Genomic DNA, 24,359 nt, shown 5'->3' with positions numbered 1-24,359 from the left:
AAGGAGGTAGTACCGCTACTATGAAATCTTTTACCTATTTTAGTTGTATTGTTTGTTGTTTAAACGTTATCGTAGCAATACTAACAGCACTAGATGATCAAAATAATTGTACAATTAATAATAACAGTTTGAAATAACGAAAAACTGTTGCTCTTTATGTATCACAATAAAGAAAGGTTCGACAGAGGGTAAAAGATGCCATGAGAAACTATTCTGGAGACCTTTATAGGTACAGCTACTGTAGAGTAGTAGAAGAAAAGTACAGCAGAAATATTGTGACGTGTGGTGTCGTCCTCAGACTGAGGTCCCAGGCAACAGTTGTTAATCACGACGCCGACACAAACTAAATACAATCCCTGCCAATTGCAGCCACCAAAGAGAAATGTCGGGGAGGACACAACCTTTAGTGTAACTTTCTTTTAACATACTTGGGAAATTTAAGTATTTCTCTTACTTTTATTTTTGGCAGAAAGCAGAGATACATTACACCCTTGACGCCATTGCTGGATGACTACCTACATCTGAGCGTAGCGCTGCTCGCCCCTCTCTGTGATCGGCGATTGAAAGAGCACCACCGAAATAGTTCAGATCAGGCAGCTCTACTATTACTACTCATCACTGTGTACTAAACTGTAAAGCTAAGTCTACACTGATATGTGACTGCCCTTCAGTGATGTTCATGTACAAACAGTTATTCCTGTACTTTCTGACAGTAATTTATATACATTTTTATTAAAGTGGACTCTAAGTCAAGTATTCGCCAATAAAGACTTACAGTAAAATGAACTGATGTTTTATCTGTTTTGTAGTAACCGTTCGACCTCCTCCTCAAGAAAATACGAGCTTGTTAAGTCACTCAAAAAATACCAAAGAGGCTCTCTCAAGTGCAGTTTTTTCTCCACCACCGAATGACAGACACTAAACTTAGTTCAATGTTCAGAATCAGAAGAAGAAGAAAGAAGAAGAAATATATTATAATGGGGATTGAAGTAAATGTTATCCTAGGGTGAGTCCCACAAAGACTGTGACAAGCTTGGAGGAGCTGTAGAGGGTGGTTTGAGGATCTAATAGAGGACAGGACGCATGACCGGAAACGTCATCAAACGAAACCTCAGTGTGTTGAAGCTATAGGCACTGGCGCCTGCCTGTAGGCCAACCCTATGGCAGCAAACGTGACTTTGTACTCTGACGCACCATAACTGAATTTCTCGCAATGTTGAAACTTCCTGGCACATTAAAACTGTGTGCAGGACTGAAACTCTAACTCGGGTCCTTTGCCTTTCGCGGGCAAGTGCTCTACCATCTGGGCTACCCAAGCACGACTTACACCCTATCCTCACAGCTTTAATTCCGCCAGTACCTCGTCTTCTACCTTCCAAACTTTACTGGCGGGATTAAAGCTGTGAGGACGGGGCCTAAGTCGTGCACGGGTAGCTCAGTTGGTAGAGCACTTGCCCGCGAAAGGCAAAGGACCCGAGTTAGAGTCTCTGTTCGGCACGCAGTTTTATTCTGCCAGGAAGTTTCATATCAGCGCACACTCCGGGGTAGAGTGAAAATTTCATTCTCGCAATGTTGTTTGTCAATCAGTGATCTCGACTGATTGCCGCGGTCGACAGTGGAGAAGATGGAGCTAGCTGATACACAGGCAGACCAGATCTCGTATGAATGCCATGCTCTGTTGCCTTGGAGGATGGCGATTTTCGACACGTGTTTCCATCTGTAGTTTATTTTTCTACTATATACGGTAAAAAATGGAGATTTTTGGGTGTTTCAGGAGAAAAGTAAGCTGCAGATAGAAACCCGTGTCTCAAGCCACCAATCGTCGAGCTAAGAAACACGTTGTCGACGGTCCGTCACTGCAAATAGTCACGTTTGCTGCTGGAGAAGTAGGCTACTGGTAGGCGCGAGTCCAAATGACTTGTACGCTAAGTTGTGCTACTGGATGACATTCCTGAACACGAGTTTCTATCCTCGATTTGTTACTCAAGACACGCTCTATAGTCCCTCCAGGTTTGTCACAATCGTTTTGGAATGCGCTCTATATGTAATGGTCCCCTATTTTCATCATGAAAGTGAAGAAAAATAAATAAAATATTCCGAATCAGGGCTATGTGAGCTATGTAACACTGGGGATCGACAACCGCAATGCCGCGGTTGACCAACCGAGAGATTTCATCCACAATTTCTGACGTCAGGTGGTTCGTAATTGGCCATCAAGTTAGCAGTGTCACACTTAGCGACTGCCTGATGACTTCAGCGCCGCAAAGCGCACCTTTCACATTATACCCGTCTCATAAACCGTAGATCTGGTGGCATCCACTATCGACTCACTTTTCCGTCGGCTGACCCGCTTTTCGGCGATCAGAGCGGCTCCTGACGGGGGCTCGCAACCGGCGAGGTGTTGTCTGGTTTTCCGAAACGCGGTCGGCATTAATTATGAGCGAAAACTGGCGGCGTGCGCCAGGGGAGCGCCGCTGCGAATTAAATATTTGACGAGTCGCCACGCGTAATGTAATGGAAATTGCAGTGGAAATAACGCGCCGGACTGCAGTGGTCACGCGCGAACGTGGAGCGCTGATGAAAACGTGAAAAGTTGATGAGCCGGAAGACCTGGCCCTGGCCGCCGCCCCTGGCCGCTGCCGCCACCCGCGAAGCGCGGCGCCCAGAACCCGGCGCCGCCGTCGTATCACGTGGGCCTCGCGAGCGCCCGTTTTAATTTTGTGCCTGCCCCCTGCTCTGTTGGCTCCGGACAGCTGTGCCGGCTATTGCTGGCAGTCTATATTTCCGAAGAAAAGCGAGCAGAGGCCTGCTAATTGACCGGCTCACTCTTAATTGGTAGCGAATGTGTAGCCGTGGCAATGAATGAGTAATAAGAGTAATTTCGAAAACGTTTGCGTAGGCACAAACTGTGGCCGCCACTACTAATTACCTCCTTTATATCTACAAACCACTGCATTAAATTTTCAGTTCGGAGTAACTGCTTTCTCATCGGTTTTAAAACACTTGTGCTTCATAAAAAATAAATTAATAAATGGCTCTGAGCACTATGGGACTTAACATCTGAGGTCATCAGTCCCCTAGAACTTAGAACTACTTAAACCTAACTAATCTAAGGAGATGACACAGATCCATGCCCGAGAAAGGATTCCAAACTGCGACCGTAGCTGTCGCGCGGTTCCGGACGGAAGCGCCTAGAACAGCTCGGCCGCAGCGGCCGCCTTGCGCCTTATAAAGCAGGATTTTCTATCAAAATAGTGGCATAGTGGTACAGCTGCTTTCGTACATATGCAAAGTGGTGGTTCAAGATTATTAAAGTGCCGTGCCGCTGTATAAAGACAGTAACTAATCTAATTCTATAAATTTGTTATATGAAAAAAAAGTAACTGTGCATGTCTATTTTCTTTCTTAGAGTACAGTTCGGCTGCGGCTATAATCATCATTATTTAAAATCTGTTCAGAAACCAGACGGCAACTATACGAGTCGGGGAGCATGAAAGGGAAGAAGTAGTTTACAAGGAAGTAGGACAGGGTTGTAACTTGTCCCTGTGTTGTTCAAACTGCGCCCTCAGAGCAGTAAGGAAGCCAGCCCGGCTAGCCGTGCGGTCTAGGGCACTGCGTGAAGGGGTGCCGATCCCCGGCACGAATCCGCCCGGCGGATTAGTGTCGAGGTCCGGTGTGACGACCAGCCTGTGGATGGTTCTTATGGCGGTTTTCCATCTGCCTCGGCGAATGTGGGTTGGTTCCTCTTATTCCGGCTCAGTTCCACTGTGTCGGCGATTGCTGAGCAAACACTGTATCCACATACGCGTACACCGTAATTACTCTACCACGCAAACATTTGAGTAACACTCGTCTGGTGTGAGACGTTCCCACGGGGGTCCACTGGGGGTCGAACCGCACAATAACCCTGGGTTCGGTGTGGGGCAGCCGGGCGAGTGGACTGCTGTAACCTGTTGTGGGGTTGTCTACCACTTAGGGCTATGACGGGGACGATGCCTCTCCGTCGGCCGGCCGGAGTGGCCGAGCGGTTCTAGGCACTACAGTCTGGAACCGCGTGGCCGCTACAATAGCAGGTTCGGGTCCTGCCTCGGGCATGGATGTGTGTGATGTCCTTAATTTAGTTAGGTTTAAGTAGTTCTAAGTTCTAGGGGACTGATGACCTCATAAGTTGAGTCTCATAGTGCTCAGAGCCATTTGAACCAATTTTGAACCTCTCCGTCCCCAGATCAATACATACATATATACATACATACATACAAGCAGCAAGGAAAAGCAAAGTAGAACTTGGAGTAGGATTTAAAGTTCAGGGAGACGAAATAAAATCTTTGAGTTTGCAGATAACATGACAATCCTGTTAGAGACAGGTAATGTCTTGGAAATGGATAGCGTCGTAAAAGGAGGATATAAGATGAACATCAACAAAAAGCATTTTTGACCAAAATAAATTTGATAACCCCGAATTTACAAAATAGAAAGTATTTTCTGAAAGTATTTGTATACGATGCAGTCATGTGTGGAACTGAAATGTCGCCCCAGTCGCGAAGAAAAATTGACAAATTAGTGCAGCAGTATCAGAAAGCCTGTACGGGTGAGGCATAAAAAATGGGGGATCACCATATATGACTCGAAGAAAACCGGGCCCGACCGATGAAACAGGACTGAATCCGCAAATATGCGGAAAAATAAAACCTAGCGACCTACAGCGAACGGCGAGGAATGTGATACGGACTTCAGAAAGCTAACATCAAGGCATAAATGCCGTTAAAAACAACCTAAATGCTAACTGCCAAACAACAAACTATAGTTCACCACGTGAGTGTACCGCGCGAGGTGGCGCAGTGGTTAGACACTGGACTCGCATTCGGGAGGACGACGGTTCAATCCCGCGTCCGGCCATCCTGATTTAGGTTTTCCGTGATTTCCCTAAATCGCTCCAGGCAGATGCAGGGATGGTTCCTTTGAAAGGGCACGGCCGACTTCCTTCCCCGTCCATCCCTAATCCGATGAAACCGATGACCTCGCTTTCTGGTCTCCTTCCCCAGAGAACCAACCAACATGAGTGCTCTGGCAGCCGCATGTGGAGAATTCCGGTGTAGCTGACTATCGCGGCGTGTGCAGGGAGGCGCCGCAGTACACCCAAGCCACCTGAGTGGCCGCAGAATGAACTAGCGCAGAAGGAAGGCGGAGGATGCCGAGGAAATCCAGTCACCGAATTCCGTGCCCCATCTCCTCACTATTTCACTGTGTCTCCAGGGCTTCTGAGAGACAGGACAGGCCCAAGGGCAACATTCGTGATGGAGCCATTACTACCAGTATAGTAACCTAGTTTTGTTGTTATTTCAATGAACATTTGACACGATTTAAACGTAATGCAATTCAAGATTATTGCAGATGCATACGAAGTACTCGTTGCGATGAAATATAGAGCAAACGTTATTTATTGTTGAACACTAAGCATATATTCACAATTACAATCGGTCCGTGCACGACAGTGCAGGATACCAATACCTTCCTGGAAGCCACGGGGTCGTATCTCAGAATGTACTGAGCACAGAAAAATGGTTCAAATGGCTCTGAGAACTATGGAACTTAACATCTGTGGTCATCAGCCCCCTAGTCCAGGACAAGAATGCCTTCCCCTCAGCTTCAAATCGTTGTAACATGTCAGGACAAATGTTTTTTTCTGTGGGATTTGTGATCCACAGTTACACACCGCAGGACCCATTTTGCTCACACTTCTGAATACCCGAGAGTGCGGATAATGCCATCCACATTCCCTTTGATTGACAGATGCAGCGGCAACTGCCGAGACGTAACGCGTCTGCCTCGCGAATGACAACGTCAGCTCGCTGCAACAAGTCAGGTGTGACAGTCGTGGATGGTCTCCCCGGCCGCTGCAAATCGTGCAGCTCCGCCGAACCGCCTTCTGATGACCTCTGCCTCCGTACCCACCGACTAACTGTATTCTGTAGCCAGCAGGTGCTCCATATACTTTGGACAAACGCTTGTGAATATTCCCCACAGTTTCTTTCCCTGCAGCGAGAAATTCAATGACGGCACGTTGTTTTTAACGTACCTAACCTACAAAGGCCATTTGGAAAAAGTCCTGCGGCTACGCTATCTGGCGGAAGTGACCTAAACTTGGCGCACTCACTCAGGAGGCTTCAAACAATACATACGTAACGTTTCAAATTCGTGGCATTGTTTTCGGCTAAGAAAAAAAATGCTGTCCATTACTTTCTGGACAACACTCGTAACAGGCTCGATTCCGCGTAACACAAGCACGCTCTTACAATATCAAGTGGTCAAAACCAGAAAACAACACTTAATCTACTCAGGCGAGAAGGAACCGCGGCCGCACGACACCAGCCAGAGCGTTATTGCCTCCAACCTACACAGGCGATCGTCGAGCCACCGTAGACCGTAAGTTGCAGAGTAGGCCGGGAAGCTGTCGACCATATTGCATGAGACGTATGTCTCTCCTCGCACCGGCCGCAGCTTCCTGTTCTTAAGAGGACTCCAGACGGACGTAACACAACGCGAACCGTGCCGGACAACCGCAGTCCCCGTACAGCCACAACTTGGCCAGCCACCTGCCCTCCAGCCACCTGCCCTCCAGCCAACTGGCCTCCACAGGTCCCTCCAAACCAACAACACACACACACACACCTCGACCAAACACGTTAGATGGCGGCACACCATCGACTCGGCATTGGAAACCTAAGCAGTTGTGGTGCTAGTGGAAAGCCATACCGCCAATATTGGAACCCCCACGGCTCAACGCGCACTTATTGGTTGTTCATTTGTGTCAAATCATATAAACGAGTCGAAGGTTATGAACAAACTATCAAAACTTTACTGATATATGCAGGGTGTTCAAAAATGACCGGTATATTTGAAACGGCAATCAAAACTAAACGAGCAGCGATAGAAATACACCGTTTGTTGCAATATGCTTGGGACAACAGTACATTTTCAGGCGGACAAACTTTCGAAATTACTGTAGTTACAATTTTCAACAACTACAGATGGCGCTGCAAGTGATGTAAAAGATATAGAAGACAACGCAGTCTGTGGGTGCGCCATTCTGTAAGCGTGTGCTGTTCACAACGTGCAAGTGTGCTGTGGACAACATGGTTTATTCCTTAGAACAGAGGATTTTTCTAGTGTTGGAATTCCACCGCCTAGAACACAGTGTTGTCGCAACAAGACGAAGTTTTCAACGGAGGTTTAATGTAACCAAAGGACCGAAAAGCGATACAATACAGGATCTGTTTGAAAAATTTCAACGGACTGGGAACGTGACGGATGAGCATGCTGGAAAGGTAGGGCGACCGCGTACGGCAACCACAGAGGGCAACGCGCAACTAGTGCAGCAGGTGATCCAACAGCGGCCTGGGGTTTCCGTTCGCCGTGTTGCAGGTGCGGTGCAAATGACGCCAACGTCCACGTATCGTCTCATGCGCCAGAGTTTACACCTCTATCCATACAAAATTCAAATGCGGCAACCCCTCAGCGCCGCTACCATTGCTGCACGAGAGACATTCGCTAACGATAAAGTGCACAGGATTGATGACGGCGATATGCATGTGGCAGCATTTGGTTTACTGACGAAGCTTATTTTTACCTGGACGCCTTCGTCAATAAACAAAACTGGGGCATATGGGGAACCGAAAAGCCCCATGTTGCAGTCCCATCGTCCCTGCATCCTCAAAAAGTACTGGTCTGGGCCGCCATTTCTTCCAAAGGAATCATTGGCCTATTTTTAGATCCGAAACAATTACTGCATCACGCTATCTGGACATTCTTTGTGAATTTGTGGCGGTACAAACTGCCTTAGACGACACTGAGAACACCTCGTGGTTTATGCAAGATGGTGCCCGGCCACATCGCACGGCCGACGTCTTTAATTTCCTGAATGAATATTTCGATGATCGTGTGATTGCTTTGGGCTATCCGAAACATACAAGAGGCGGCGTGGATTGGCCTCCCTATTCGCCAGACATGAACCCCTGCGACTTCTTTTTGTGGGGACACTTGAAAGACCAGGTGTACCGCCAGAATCCAGAAACAATTCAACAGCTGAAGCAGTACATCCCATCTGCATGTGAAGCCATTCCGCCAGACACGTTATCAAAGGTTTCGGGTAATTTCATTCAGAGACTAAGCCATATTATTGCTACGCATGGTGGATATGTGGAAAATATCGTACTACAGAGTTTCACAGACCGCAGCGCCATCTGTTGTTGACAATTGTAAGTACTGTAATTTCGAAAGTTTGTCTGCCTGAAAACGTACTGTTGTCCCAAGCACATTGCAACAAACGGTGTATTTCTATCGCTGCTCGTTTAGTTTGAATTGCCGTTTCAAATATACCGGTCATTTTTGAAACACCCTATATATATATATATATATATATATATATATATATATATATATATATATATATATATATATTATGTAAGCTAAATACACTGCTGTAGCAGAGAAATGGTGGGGGCTAGTGGAAAACTACTGCAGACAGAGCGCAAAAGGGAGAATATGGTCCTCTCGAAAAGACTATGAGCGAAAAACTGGTTCAACTGCCGCAATACTAATTCTGACTTGCTTACCGAAAATTTTCGCATTCGAACATATTCGCACTTCCTTGTGTTGAAATACAGTGGCAGAGAGACCGTGAGGGTGGAAGAGAGAGGAGACAGTGCCAGTAGGAGACAAAGAGTGTGGAGACACTGGTGGTGAGAAAGAGGAAGTGACAGTGAAAGAGAAAGAGAATTGAACGAAAACAATAGCAGTGGCAGCCGAAGAGAGGGGAGACATGGATTGTCGGTAAAGGACGCTGACAGTAAAAGAGAAAGAGAGGTAGAAGCAGTGGATGAAAAAGAGAGAAGAGCTAGTCGAAATGACAAAGAGAGGAGAGTGGTTACATATATAGGCTTGGGAGGGTCTGCATCCTGCCAGACCGGGGAACTTAAACACTTAGGTATACGGGAGGGTAAATTTTGGGCCGAAATTTTAAGCACGTGGGTACAGGGTTAAAGATAAGCAATAAGGAGAAAGATTAATTGAATTCGCAAACATATTTCAGATGGTTTTAGCGAATAATCTGTTTAAACATCACTAGAGTCCGCAAGATATAGGAAGATTTTGGTTAGATTAAATCGTGATCAGGCATAGATTCCGTAATCAGATGTGAGATTGTAAGCCATACCGAGGAGCGGATACAGACTCAGATGGCAATTTAGTAACGATGAAGAGGACTGAAACTTAATGGCAGATAAACACTGTTTAACCTGCCAAGAAGTTCCATACCACCGCACACATCGCTGCAGAGTGACAAATTAATTCCAGAAACATCCCCCAGGCTGTGGCTAAGCCCAGTCTCCACAGTATGCTTTCTTCCAAGTGCGATAGTTTTGGAAGTTTGCTGCAGAGCTTCTGTGAAGTTTGGAACGTAGGAGGAAAGATACTCGCAGAAGTAAAGAAGTGAGGACAGGTCGTCAGTCGTGCTTGGGTAGCTCAGTTGAAGAATAGCCCGTGAAAGGGAGAGGTTCCAAGTTCGAGTTTAGGTCCGGCACATAGTTATCATCTGCTATCAAGTTTTATGTCTCAGCATACTCCGCTGCAGTGTTAAATTCTTATTCTAGAGAAGGTTTAAGTCTGACAGACTAGTTGGGAAGAATCAATGAGCAAAGAAATAACAGAAATTCTAAGGAGTCAAGTGGTATGCTTGAAGTTCTCTGAGGCTTTAGATATTGCGATAATGAATAACTCAGTAGTCAGATCAGTTGAAGAGGAGTGGACATTTCTAAAATGAGCACTCACACAAGCTAGAAAGTGAATCGTAGGCACAAGAAAGGTAAATGCGGAGGAACCATGGATAGCTGAAGAGATACTTCAGTTGATCGACAAAGGAAAAACAAAAACGGTCAGACACATTCAGAAATACACAAATACAGCTAACTTATGAATTAAACAAATAGGAAGTGCAGTAAAGATAAGACGAAATGCCTTCACGAAAAATGTGAAGAAATAGGGAAAGATATGTTTTGTGGAAGGACCGATTCAGGACATAGAAAAGTAAAAACAACCTCCGGTGGAATAAAAAGCAAGGGCAGTAACATCAAGAATGCAATAGGAATTCCACAGTTAAATGAAAAGAAGAGAGCAGATAAGTGGAAAGAATGAACTTAAGACCTTTATTAGGGGAAGAACTTGTCTGATGTGGCAGAACAAGAAACAGGAGTCGACAGGGATGAATTCAGCAACAGAATCAGAATTTAAAAATATTTTAAGGACTTAACAGCAAAAACGGCAGAACGGATAGATGACATTCCATCAGAATTTTTTATAACAACACGACTATTCACGTTGTTGTGTAGAATGTATGAGACTGACGGTATACTATCAAAGTTTCGGAGTAACATCAAACACATATTTCTGAAGATAACGAGAACCGCCAAATGCAACAGTTGTCGCTCAACCTGCCTAACAGTTCATGCATCGCTGTTGATATACAGAAGAGTAAAAATGAAAATTGAGGATGAGTTAGATGATGAACAATTTGGTTTTAGCATGGGTAAAGCCACCAGAGAGGCAATTCTGACGCTGTGGTTGATAATGGAAGTAAGACTGAAGGAAAAAGAAAAAGACATTTTCATAGGATTTGTCGACCTGGAAAAAGTCTTTGAAAATGTAAAATGGTGTAACATGTTCGAAATTCTGACAAAAATGAGGGTAAGCTACAGGGAAAACTGGATAATGTACAATATTGCAAGAACCGTAAGGGAATAATAAGATTAGAAGATCGAGAACGAAGTTCTTGTATTAAATGGGTATAAGAAAGGGATGTAGTCTTTTGCCCCTACTGTTCACTCTATACATCGATGAAGCAATGACAGAAAGAAATTAAAGGCTTATGATTGTGATTAACATTCAGGGGGAAACGATATCAATGATAAAATTTGCTGATGACATTGCTTTCCTCAGTGAAAATGAGGAAGAATTACATCAGCTGTTGACGGGAATGATCAGTCTAATGAGTACAGAATATGAATAGAGTACATCGCAGAAAGATAAAAGTGATGAAAAGTGACAGAAATGAGAACGACGAGAAACTTAACGTCAGAATTTGGGATCACGGAGTAGATGAAATTAAGGAAATCTGCTACCTAGACAGCAAAATAACCTGGGATGTATAGAGCACGGAGTACATAGAAAGGAGACTAGCGCTGGCAGAAAGGGCATTCCTGGCCAAGTCTGCTAGTATCCAATATTTGCTTTAATTTGACGAATAAATTTCTGAGAATGTATGTTTTGAGCACAACATTGGATGGTAGTGAAACATGGGCATAGGGGAAACTGGAACACAAGAGAATCGAGGTACTGGAAATGTGATGCTGCAGAAGGATGTGGAAAATCGGGTGGACTGAAACGTGAGGTATGAAGAGGTTCTCCGCAGAATTGGCGAGGAATGGAATATATGGAAAACACTAACAATAAGACGGACCGATCGCTAGTACTTGTGTTGAGACATCAAAGAAGAAGTTCCGTGGTAGTAGAGGGGGGGGGGGGGGGGGGGTAAAAAATGTACAGGAAGACAGGACTTGGAATGCATGCAGTAAATAATTGAGGACGGAGGGTAAAAAGAAGTTGGATGAACGTACGCATGTCAGATTGTATTCTACAGTCGAACAAAAGAATATTAACATTTTACTTCCGAGCATTGGCATGGCCAATGAACGTCTTTCATTTCTTCAATTTTGAGATTCTTCGTGTACAAATGCACACAAACGGAAATTTTTTATGTTGTGTTTACTCTTGATTACAAATGTTTTTCGGTGTACTTATTTTTCGGGTAAAATCACCTTACGGTGTTTCAGAAGTGACATATCACTGAATGTCGTTGGCAGACGTACTAGATGTAAAGAGATTCCGGCCCTACGGATATTGACCCCCCTCTACACCCCCCCCCCCCCCTTACCCTTCACTCCCCTCCCTATCATCGGGACAGACGGTCTTACACTATCTCTTTGTACGCCTCGTGGCAGTCGGTTACACCGGTTATGCTAGAATTCTCGACATGCGACTGTGAGAACGCTTATTCTCGTACGGTAAGCTTTTCTTGCAGTTCGGCAGTTGGCATTTTGGTTGTTTGTAATAGCATGTATGCCCCGACGTTGGCTTTCTCAAGTCTATACCACATCTCTGACGGTTGGTTGCACTTCGTTAGGTTATATTTTTCCGTCTATGAGTGTTTCTTCGGTCAGGCTCTTTTTGCTTCCAGCCTCACTAGTCGACTCCACATCATTCGTGCCACTCGCACAGGCTTCCTCGTAGTACTGGATAAATTTCCTAATGTTTCTTCGTGACTGGTAACATCCTGTTGTACTGAGTTGAGGTATGCTCTGCTGATTATGTACAGCCTTAACGGCCCCTTTAATGCTACTTAATTTTAATTAGCGTAAAATACAGTCTTTATTAAATATTGTAGTAGTGGCTGAAGACGGGATTAGTGTCTTGAAACCCAGATTACAACAGCAACGGATTTCATTCGCCATGAGCGATTCAATTATCAGTATTGTATGTCCTACTAAGAACATATCATATCGCATAAGTTTCTTAACAGCCAAATTTAATCTGCTAAGATAATTCTCGTATAATCCTGAAAGTATGTGACATTGTTTTGGAATGAGCAGTTGTCATACAAAATGAAGCTTTCAACTGATGTTCAAGAAAAATCCTGTCGGCATCTACAACACGTCGCATTAAGCAATCCAAGAGTGTACGGCGTTCATTCCGTGTTCGATAGGCGACGTAAGATGGAGCCAACACAGCATTCACGCTTCACGACTGACTGAGGCTTATACGTACCAAGTGTACCACAAAATGAACAGGGGGCTTGAACTTCTTATTTAGATTCAGAAATAACGATTAGAGCCATGAATTCCACTACGCTACTTGACCCATTTAAGGTTACAGAAGGACTTGCATGTCCAACGTGAGCTTACACCGATGTACATATGCCACGTTTGTGGCATAGGGCCCTGAAAAGAATTGTACTTCATCAGTAAGAGATTTAGGCGCCCTCTGGGGCGTTAACATTTCACTATATTTGTTTTGCTTGAAACAGGCGAGAGTGTCACAGGGCGAGATGAGATCAAAAAGAGATAGTGATAATGTTTTATGAACTAAAAGAGTCGCTCCGCCAAACTCTGTATTTACTGGGAAGTTTTGCACCTACATTCATGCACGTTCACTGGTGTTAGTTTTCGCTACAGATTATGGTGCCATATATACCTAATCCCATAAATCTAACATAATATCCTTCTCAGTGATTAGCATGTCTGAGTGATACGTAGCAGTCCGGGGTTCGGTTACTGGCTGGGCCGTAGATTGTCTCCGCTCGTGGCCTGTGTGTTACGTTGTTCTCAACAGCATTTTATAATAATCAGTGCGCAAGTTGACCAATGTGACATCAACTGGAAACACTTGCAGTGCGGCAGGTGACCATCCCCAAGTGGGTACTCCTCGCCATCATTGCCACAGAATCATTGCATTACTTTTTTTTAAGAATGTATTGCAAATGTGCCATTTTCGGAATATATAAATTCTGGAGACGAGTTTCCAACCGGCTGGTTCATTCTCAAGCCTGACATACTGAGACTGCACTTTCAGGCTTGCGAATAAATCAGTCGCTTTGAAACTAGTGGCCAAAATATACGTAGTTCAGTTGTGACAAATTTGTAGTAATCTCTGAAGAAATATAGTATTTCTGGTCCTACATCATCAAAATGTAAAAACATCGTATCACCTTTCTTTCCAAATATGATAAAATCTCTTTCTCTGGTTTCCTATAATAGGAAACCCATCGACCTTGCTCCATTGAATACATCAGTTCCCGCAGATCACCGAAGATCAGCAGCAGCGGGGTGGGCGGTACATGGATGGATTCCCGATTTGCTGGCAAATTTTTTCCCTCTTTCAAGTAAAGGTGAGGAGGGTTGGTGACATAAAGCTCTTGATCACCAAACTTTGCGCCAGTGTTCTGGATTACTTCTTAAATCTTTATGTAGCCTCTGTAAACATGTAAAACTGTTGATGGTGATCCTTGAGCCGGATCAGGAAGTTAATATAGGTGACCACTTGGTGCTATTCGTAAGGAGTTGGCTACATGCCGGACAAGCTTTCAGACTTCCCCCTCCCCCCCTCCTCGTTACCATACAATTCTTTTACATAACCTTAAGCATTATGGTATGACTCGGACAGTGCACAATTGGTTTAATTCATAGTTAACTGAAAGAATGCAGAAGGGCTGACATTAACGATACAGCTAGTCTGCAAAAACCACCAGAGTCCTCTAACTGGGGAGGTATTAAGAATGTTGTCCCACAGGGTAGAGTCTTGGGCCCATTATTGTTCGTAAAATATATTATTCAGTGGTCACCCTATATTCATGAAGATGCGCAGTTAGTTCTTTTTGCTGATGATACAAATGCAGAAATCATACCTGAAAAACAAGAATCAGCTGAGGAAATTATAAATAATGTATTTCAGAACATTATTAGTGGTTCTCTGCAAATGGACTCTCGCTAAATTTTGAGAAAACATAGTTTATGCAGTCCTGTAGAGTAAATGGCATAACCCCATTGATGAATAGAGACTATGAGCGGAAGTTGTTCTGAGACAGGATATTCAAAATTTCTAGCAGTGTGCATTGATGAGAAAGTGAATTTGAAGAAACACGTCGATTATCTGCAGAAACGGTTAGGTTCAGCTACTTATGCTGTTAGTGTTATTGCAAATTTTGGTGGTAAACATATCAGGAAATTAGCCTACTATGCCTATTGTCATTAACTGCTTTCATATGGTAGCACATTTTGGAGTAATTCATCATTAAGACAAAAAGTATTCATTCCACAGCAGGGTGTAATCAGAATAATCGCTGCAGCCCACCCAAGATAAACTTGCAGATATTTATGTAACGAAGTCAGGATATTTAGTTACCTTTGCAATACATATATTTAGTAATGAAAATAACATTCAGGGATATTCAGTTACCTTCACAATACATATATTCAGTTATGAAAATAACAGCGAAGTGAACAGCTACAACACTAGAAGAAAGGACGATCTTCACTATTTTGGTTTAAATTTGACTTTAGATCAGATTAGATTAGTACTTCTTCCATAGATCATGAATACAACACTTCGTAATGATGTGGTATGTGTCACGTTAATAAAAGGTGTCTATACAAGATATTACAGTAGACAAAATATTACATGACACTCAATAACCATTTTTTTTTTTTTTTTGAAGTTGGGCAATTACCCACTTACTATATCCAAAAATTCATCTAATGAGTAGAAGGAGTTGCCATTAAGAAACTCTTTTAATTTCCTTTTAAGTGCTATATGGCTATCTGTCAGACTTTTGATGCTATTATGTAAGTGACCAAAGACTTTTGTGGCGGCATAATTTACCCCCTGCTGAGCCAAAGTTAGATTTAACCTTGATTAGTGAAGATCATCATTTCTCGTAGTGTGGTAGCCATGTACACTGCTATTACTTTTGAATTCATTCGGACTGTTAATAAGAAATTTCATAAGTGAATATATATATTGTGAGACTACAGTGAAGATTTCTAGCTCTTTAAATAAGTGTCTGCAGGATGATCTTGGATGAGCTCCAGCAATTATTCTGATTACACGCTTTTGTGCAATGAACACTCTTTTACTCAATGATGAGTTAATCCAGAATATGATGCCATACGAAAACAGAGAATGAAAATAGGCGTGGTAAGCTAATTTACTCAGATGTATATCGTCCAAATTTGCAATGACCCTAATAGCATAAGTAGCTGAACTCAAACGTTTCAGCAGATCCTCAGTGTGTTTTTTCCAGTTCAACCCCTCATCAATGCATAGACCTAGAAGTTTTGAATATTGTACCTTAGCTACCGATTTCTGATCGAAGTCTATATTTATTAATGGGGTCATTCCATTTACTGTGTGGAACAGTATAACTGTGTTTTGTCAATGTTTAATGACAGCCCATTTGCAGAGAACCACTTAGTGATTTTCTGAAAAACATCGTTGACAATTTCACCAGTTAATTCTTGTTTGTCAGGTGTGATAGCTATACTTGTATCATCGGTCAAAAATACCAGCTTCGCATCTTCGTGAATATATAATGGCAAGTCATTAATATATATTAAGAACAGCAGAGGACACCAAGACCGAACCTTTCGGCACCCCATTATTGATTGTTCCGCAGTTTGAGAAATCACTAGTTGCTTATATATTATGTGAATTAGTTATTTCAAGTTTCTGCACTCTTCCAGTTAGGTATGATTTGAACCATTTGAGCACTGTCCCATTCATACCACAATACTTGAGCTTACCTAGAAGAATTCCTTTGGCGCAGGAAGGGGTGAATTACGCTGCCAAAAAAGTCTTTGGTCATTTGCCGAATAGCATTAAAAGTCTGACAGATAGCGAACCAACATCTAAAAACAAATTAAAAGAATTTCTGAATGACAACTTCTTAGATGAATTTTTGGATATGAAGTAACAACAATGTTGTGTTAAGAAGACTTATTTTAAAACTGACACATTCCACATGCTTATGAAATGTCGTACTCATGATCTATGGAACAAGTATTAATGTACGTATGTATGTATGCAGACTTGACGCTAGACTACACACACACCCACTGCAGTCAGATGCACGTATCACATTTCAACACATAAGAAAAAGGTTTCCATTTACTTGGCTGACCTTGCCGCTCGCGGTATCCCAGTCAATCATTGTATACCACTTTATTTCTTATAGCACTAAAAACTAATTTTTGTTTTCTTCAAGGGATGAGAAGTAGTTCCACTTTGTCATTGTTACAAAAATCCTTTAATTACATACAGATAACACTCATACACTTATTTTATTGTGTTCCCTGTGAACACACGTGCTCCAGACTGATCACTGAGGCTTTAGAGAAGCACGGATTTGTTTTCACAGCATTCCGTCTATGTTGTTTAACTGGGTGGATTGCCGGAGCCGTACGCCGCTGTGATGCCTGATCTGTGTGGGCAGAGGGCGCGAGCGCAACATAGCTGCATAGACGCGGCGGGAATGCTTTGGTCCTGCCACCGCGCTGTGATGGGCATTCAGGCCGAGCTATGCGCGGCAATACTCTCCGTCACAATGCCGGACCGGACCCGATCGGCTGCTGATATCAATTTAGCCCGATAGCGGAATGTGCTACCACGTCGACGACGGCGTACGCGCAGCCGTATCTTCTCCGGATTCCTTACAGCAAACATCCGATAACCATTCTACCACTGTCGCTATAAACATTAAGGGAAATCACTGCGCCGATGTTGCCAGTATTATTAAATTGGCTGCGATGGAGGTTAAAGTTGAACAACTCGTAAACAGTCTCCATAACACGACAATTACAGTGCGGTAGGGATAGCGTAAGCCCACAATGCTACTGCATTCTGCATCATGAATGCCACTTGTTAGCTCAGGTTTTGTTGACTACATTTAGCACAACCTTTCGAAGCTCACAATAACTGAAGCAATTCAATTAAGAGTACATATACTTGTTTTTATACAGCCAACAAGGTATTTGTCACAAATGTTTGGAGAAGGAGGCAGTTCAAGCACTTGATATGTGGCGCAAATTGTTCAAAAGAAGAACACAATGATAAAGTAGTAAATATGGTAGGCGAGTTTAGAAGTGTATGGAGGTCATTACCGAAGGAAGGAACTGACTGGTGAAATGAATGGCAGTTTTCTGAAACAGTTAATGGGAGTAGTGTGGTAAAGCGGGTTTTAGCATATTTTTCATATCAAATTTATGTCCTAGTTAACTGAATTGATCCCTTTCCGTAACCTATTGTTTTCCTAAATGGTTCACGAGCCACTGTAGGTCTATTTACGACCCCCTGGGGATAATTTATCCCTCTGAGAAATTCCCACCCCTCCCCCTTTCCATCCTCTTCTCCCAATCTTCTGGGAAAATGGACACTTTTTTGGTCAGCCGTCCCAAGTCAGGCTCTCTTTTTCCCCTCCTGTAAAATACATCAATCTGCCCATCTAAAAAATGGTGGAAAAAATGGCTCAAGTGGCTCTGAGCACTATGGGACTGAGGTCATCAGTCCCCTAGAACCTAGAAGTACTTAAACCTAACTAACCCAAGGACATCACATACATCCATGCCCGAAGCAGGATTCGAACCTGCGACCGTAGTGGTCACAAGGTTCCAGACTCCAGCGCCTAGAACCGCTTGACCACACCGGCTGGCTGTGGCAAAAAAACTCAATCTGTTCTGAGCTGCTGGAGAGGAAGTTTCTCACAATACAAATTTCAAATCAATGTCGGTTGACAATTCTACTATATTGTTCAATTAAATTTGCATATTCTTTATTTAGTCAGTTGCGTGCATAGCATTCCTCCCGTCCTCCACCTTTCACGATGTAATAACTGTCAGTACAGAGCCATTGAAGTGCTATACGTTAGCTCATGTTTTGGGGTGCCTGCACGTCTGTCATTCATCCGCATCTGCCAGCAGGTTGTGGAGAACCAAGTGCATGTATCTGCATTTAGCAGAGTTTGAGGAAGCCCAATGTTCTAGTTACTGATCGTGATAGTAAATAACACTTCAACATCACAATACACTGCACAAGTGCTGACAGCTCCATTTGCTGTGGAAGCATGCACACTAACGACATGTTACGGTGTTATGTGTACGAGTATCCATGGCCTGCGTCACCGTCATGGCAGCCAGCAGTACTGCCGTGAGACTGCGCATATGAGATGTTGCACAGCTCACTGGAGAGTATCCACTGTTGGAGGCTGCACAGCCATCCACCATCAGGAGTTGCAAGCACTGATACCAGTCCAAGTGGATGCACATGTCTACCTGCCTGAGGGACATTAATTTGTTCCTGTAGACCCTGAACAAAGCATCAGGTGATGGCATTCCTTTTATCAGGAAATTTGAGACTTGTTTCTTGTCTGTCTGTCTGTCTCTCTCTCTCTCTCTCTCTCGCTCTCTCTCTCTCTCTCTCTCTGTCTTCTTCTCCCTCTCTCTCTCTCTCTCTCTCTCTCTCTCTCTCTCTCTCTCTCTCTCTTCCTGCTTCTGTGAACACCTGCATGGACCAACATGTCGAAACATTCAGGCAGAGGTTTTCGTCCCTCCTCAGAATACTGTGTTACTATTGGGAACCCTAGTCATTCTCATTCTGCTATCAAGTGTGGCTGGATCATATTGTCTGCTTATTCGTGTTCCGAGTCTTTTTTTGTTCGTATGTGTGCTACTCGTTTACATTACAAGACGAAACGTTCAGCCAGCAGCAACAGCAGTGCCAGTGGCGAACACTGTAGGAACTGGAAATTACCAAGCAATCACATATTCCAGTCGCTAACTTTAACTTTCTCTCCTCACAGTTTTTCACTAAGAAATCCATAGTATTGCAGACATCTCCTTTCATTGGTGTTTCAGTATATATCCATGAAGTGCTGGATCATCTGGAAGCTGAGAGGCTGCAGCCACCACATAAGCATTGTAAGTACGTATTTTCTTCTTCACAGTGCTGTGTGCATACCAAATATGTTCCTGTCCCAAGAGTCTTTCTTTTAAATTCTTTTCTTTCTATAATTTCATTGTAACTATGTGTATACGTAATAGGTTGTGATCTGAGACAATTTCTTTGTTGAAGATTATGTCGAGCGAGAGAAACAGGAAGACGTAGCAATTGTTAAACTTCTCTATCATAACTATGATGTAAGTGTATATTAAAAAAAATTCTTAGTTTCGTAAGCATACGTGTTTTTATTTTATTACATTAGTATGCCGTAGGAGATGTAGAATGACATGCTATGATGGGTGAAGGAGATGAGAGGGAGGTGTTTTGCCATGAGGAGATCCCAGAGGTGATTTCCAGTGACCTAAGGAATATGTCATAGAGCCATAGCAATATTGGTAACTTTTATCCATACTCACTCAACTTGCATATAATCTGTGTTTTTCTTTCCTTGCAACTGCAACCGCAGCAAGCAATGTCTAGAACACTGAGCTTAACATTTTCTTCATTATTCTTCATCTTTCAACAGGTGCCACGCCACAATACAGCATTGCATGAGTACAGGGGATTTCACAGAAAACCTCAACGACATCCTGTCTGTGTGGCGTGCTCCCCTGTGTAAGGCTCCACTCATCACTGCATGGGAAACCCCACCAGACACATCCAAAGCTCTCCCCACCACTGCTGCCCTCACACCAACTCCACTCAAGGATTCATGGGCTACTATGCCTCTGGCATCTGGCTCGAAGTTGTGGTAACAACCATTTCTGCAGCCACAACCAGGCTGCTCACACTGGAGCAATGCACCATCTCCACCCTCAGGTTCTCACCTCAAATACAAGATATGCGCATCTACCTGCACCTTGTCACAGCTTGCATCAACATTGCGGTCAACTAGTTATTGTTATAGTAACAGTAGTAACCCAGTGGCTAGTAGCAGTTTCTTTCCCCTTTCTCTAAGCGAACTACATTAGATTAGTAAAGCCATAACGCAATCAGAAAACTCGGTGATTGTGGGCGCATTTGAGGAGCAGATCTTTTGCATTAGGCTTGAGAGCCCAAGATGAGGGGTGGTATAGATACTGACATCAGTCTGACGACTACGTTTCTCAAAATTTACTGGTGAGTGAAACAAGCTTGAGAAGATGCTGCTATTCTCTGATGAGGACATACAGCGTTACCATTGGATCAGGACATGTCTCGATTTCTTACCTCCCAGTTGAGTAAGCATAATGGTAAACAGGTGCGTCAATGACTATTGCTCAGACGAATTACTAGTAGAGCATGTAATATACTTAGCTGTGTACAATTGTGAAAGTATACCTTGTAAAAAATATTTGCACATCAAGTTTGTCGACAAGAATTGCACTTGTAAAATACCTGTGCATCACATGCTTCGACATGGTTCACAGCCAGTCAGGATTGTTGTTGTATAACAAACATGTAACTGCAACAATTATGAATTTAGTTGCAGGGTAGGAATAAAAGTATCGTAGCATTAGCTTTTAGTAGCTTATAGATTGATGTATCTGAAAAATTTAAATATTTCAACCAGTGAATTTTTTATTGTATAATACAAAGTATCTCTGCTTTCAGTATTACAACCTAATTTTACCTCAAGGACAAAATTATGCCTCAAGAACTATCTTGTATTTCAAGAAACAAACTGTACATGTGACAACTGTGTAGTGGAAAAAAAGTTCCTTACCATCGTCTTTGTTTCTGTTATTTTAAAAGACAAGTTATCCCAACTGTATATATATACAAAAGATGTTCAAGACACTAATAATATTAGTTTTAAACATGAAGTATATAGAATGGTTACATGGGATTATGCCTATTGTCCAGCAGTATTTAGCTTATGGAAGCACGAGGCACATGACTGTGTCCAGCTCCGAAGACATATAGAAACATGTCCAAAATTATGTCACCAGTTCTTGAAGAAAACCACAGACGTAATATCCAGTTAAAGCTGCATGTTATCAAGGTCTAAGCAGGGTGGAAAGAAATCATACACAGATAGTGAGGTAACAATTAATTTATTTTTATCCAATTTAAAAGCAGTTTTACATTTCCATAAGCTGACACTAGACTATTGTCACACATCTTGATCTTGAGCCAATGGAAAGCAGGAAAATTGAAAATAGCGGTGAACCTTTTCTCCACATCTGTGTGATCTTCTCCTTATGTTAGAAATAGATGATGGTATCTATGTGGTTGAATAATCGAAGCCTTATCACCATATATTTGTAGTGTATACCGGGATCATCCCAGTGAATTCCATGTTAGAAAACTTCTTTAAACATGAACTGTTTATGTTCCTCAACGTTGAAACCCTAAGAATCTGCAATGATGTTCTCACCTTCAGATGCCATTCTGAAATGCTCTGAGTACTGGCCAACATATGTTCATTTATGAAGCTCATCGCACAAAACCAGTGAGCAGGGAATACTTAATGACATGTCATGCAGAAATAGAGCATGTGTTGCGGTGTTTTCTGGAAAAATTTATGACGATTCCAATTCAATCCATATAGCTATAGGTCCAGATTTAAGTGTCTCGTTCTGTTTTGATCAGTCTATTACGATTGGAGGTAGCTCCTTGGATTTCCATGGGCTGAGTACATATCCATCAACTTCATAGGATGGAGCACAGAATCTTGCATACATGTCGTATGCGAGACTGTATACATTTTCATTCCAATGCAGTTGTAACCTATTCTATTGGTATAAGACGGAGTTCAGGTAGATTCTGTCACTAGTTAACCCACAGTTGTCAAATTTGTTGGGATCATTTGCGACATTCCTTTTTTTAATGGTCTGAAACGCACGTATGATGAATCTGGGCATCTCCAATCGAGCGTAGGCTTCAATAAGTCACGTTTGTCTGCTTGCAGTCGGTAGCACTGTGTACTCGAAAACATCCCGTGAATGGAACATAATTGTAGAAAGACACAGGCATTCAGAACTTTTAAGAGCTTCAAACGCTGCTCATCCCATATTGTGATGTGTCTCTTTTTCATATTATTTTATTGGTTGTTACTTCCACTCCTCTAGAGTTCCTTTTATGTTTGAGTTGTTGCTGCTGATTCCATCGTGCAGCCATGTCATCTTACTTCATATTGGAGCTCCTGGGAATTCTGTGCGTTCTTGGCAGTTCTGGAAATAGCTGCAGCACCACCAGCTTCTGAAACCATAGCTGAGAGGCCTGCGAGGGCAGGCATGAGAAAGTTAATAATTCCACCCGTTTTCTTAGGTACTGGCAAAACGGTGGTGCTTTAACTGGTTCTTTATGGACAAGGACGCTCATAGCTGCATAAATCACTGCCATGATGCAGTTGATTAAACAACCCTGCCCTGACTCATTCTTCTTCTTCTTCTTCTTCTTCTTCTTCTTCTTCTTCGTTGTCGTCGTCTTCTTCTTCTTCTTAAGTTCACAACGTGTGGCGTTCAAAACTTGGTTGAAATTCACACTCAAGCCCAATATAATTTTACAATTCATGGTTTTATCAACTACAAATCTAGCAAAGCACTGCCATACAACAACAACCTTTCTTGCCCTTATTGCCTATACTTTATCAGCTAAAATTCGATCTGCAGCGTGACGTCCTGGGAGGTCTTTACATCCTGAAATTTCAGCGCCACTTCTATCCTTTAAGACACATGTTCTGGGTTTTTTTGTCCCCACTTTGGAAACTGTGAATATCTCACTCGACCTGTAGGGGAGGTATGACTTCTCAATTGCTGTCTTGAGTTTTGAGATATGCACCGAGTCTGCTATATTAAATTTCTGTTTACGTGTTTCCAGCATTTTAATATGACAGTATACTGTACCCATTGTCATGAATATTGAGTGATTTCATTTTCATTGTGCTATGTTTGATCCGATTATACTGTGCAGTTATTTCTGGGAGGATATGCGTTTATTTGTATGAGCTGTGAAGAGTAAAATACCTCCACATTTGACCTTTTATTGTTCTGTCCAAGGATTCCACGATACTCGCCTTCAGGTGTGTGAATGTTGAGTAGTAATCTATTACGTAATGCTACAATAATGGTTCAAATGCCTCTGATCATTATGGTACTTAACATCTGAGGTCATCAGTCCCCTCGAACTTAGAACTATTTACATCTAACCAACCTAAGGACATTACACACATCCATGCCCGAGGCTGGATTCGAACCTGTGACCGCAGCAGTCCCGCGGTTCCGGACTGAAGTGCCTAGAACCGCTCGGCCACCGCTGCCGGCCGTATCCCTACACCACAGTATTGAAATACCTACTGTATAACTCTCCACTGTGATCGGTATGGAGGTTGTCCGGGAGATGACTAACCCCTTTCTGCCACAGACTTTCAAAATCCTCTGTGACACCTTTTCCAGTTTCTGTTTTAACAGGTAATTCCTAGATAAATTTGTGGTATATATCAATAACTTTAAAATATATTTGAATCCATTATTCCCATGTGAATACTCCCGTATATCTACTAGATGAGACTGCCATAAGTGGTCCAAACCTTTAATAGTAACTTGCCTACAATGGTATGTTTTGTGTCCTGGTCTGTGCAGTTCGTGGACTACTGTCTCCATACTCCCTCAATTGTACTCCTCTCTCTAAGATCGCAGATTACTGAAACAACCTCATTCGAATGAGCAGTATTACCTGCAGCATCTGATGCCATGAGCAGTCATAACCGATCTATTAGCTCATTGTGATCGTCAGAGTACGTATATGGTGGTGGTCAATTGCTGACACTTTTATGCTGGGTG

General features: G+C 42.9%; 1 protein-coding gene across 1 annotated transcript in view; it reads right to left on the bottom strand.

Annotated features, from left to right (window-relative positions):
* The window catches only part of LOC126267933 (spidroin-2-like), a 163,233-nt gene that overhangs the window by 105,144 nt on the left and 33,730 nt on the right, over positions 1-24,359 (bottom strand). The window contains exon 2 of the mRNA XM_049973244.1: positions 18,755-18,930. Within this exon, the coding sequence (XP_049829201.1) occupies positions 18,755-18,930 (176 nt within the window). The remainder of the gene's footprint in view (positions 1-18,754; positions 18,931-24,359) is intronic.

This window comes from Schistocerca gregaria, chromosome 4 (assembly GCF_023897955.1).
Source record: "Schistocerca gregaria isolate iqSchGreg1 chromosome 4, iqSchGreg1.2, whole genome shotgun sequence".
NCBI classification, from domain to species: Eukaryota; Metazoa; Arthropoda; class Insecta; order Orthoptera; family Acrididae; genus Schistocerca; species Schistocerca gregaria.
The sequence above is the reverse complement of the archived record's forward strand: the minus strand, read 5'-3'. Positions and strand labels throughout refer to the sequence as shown.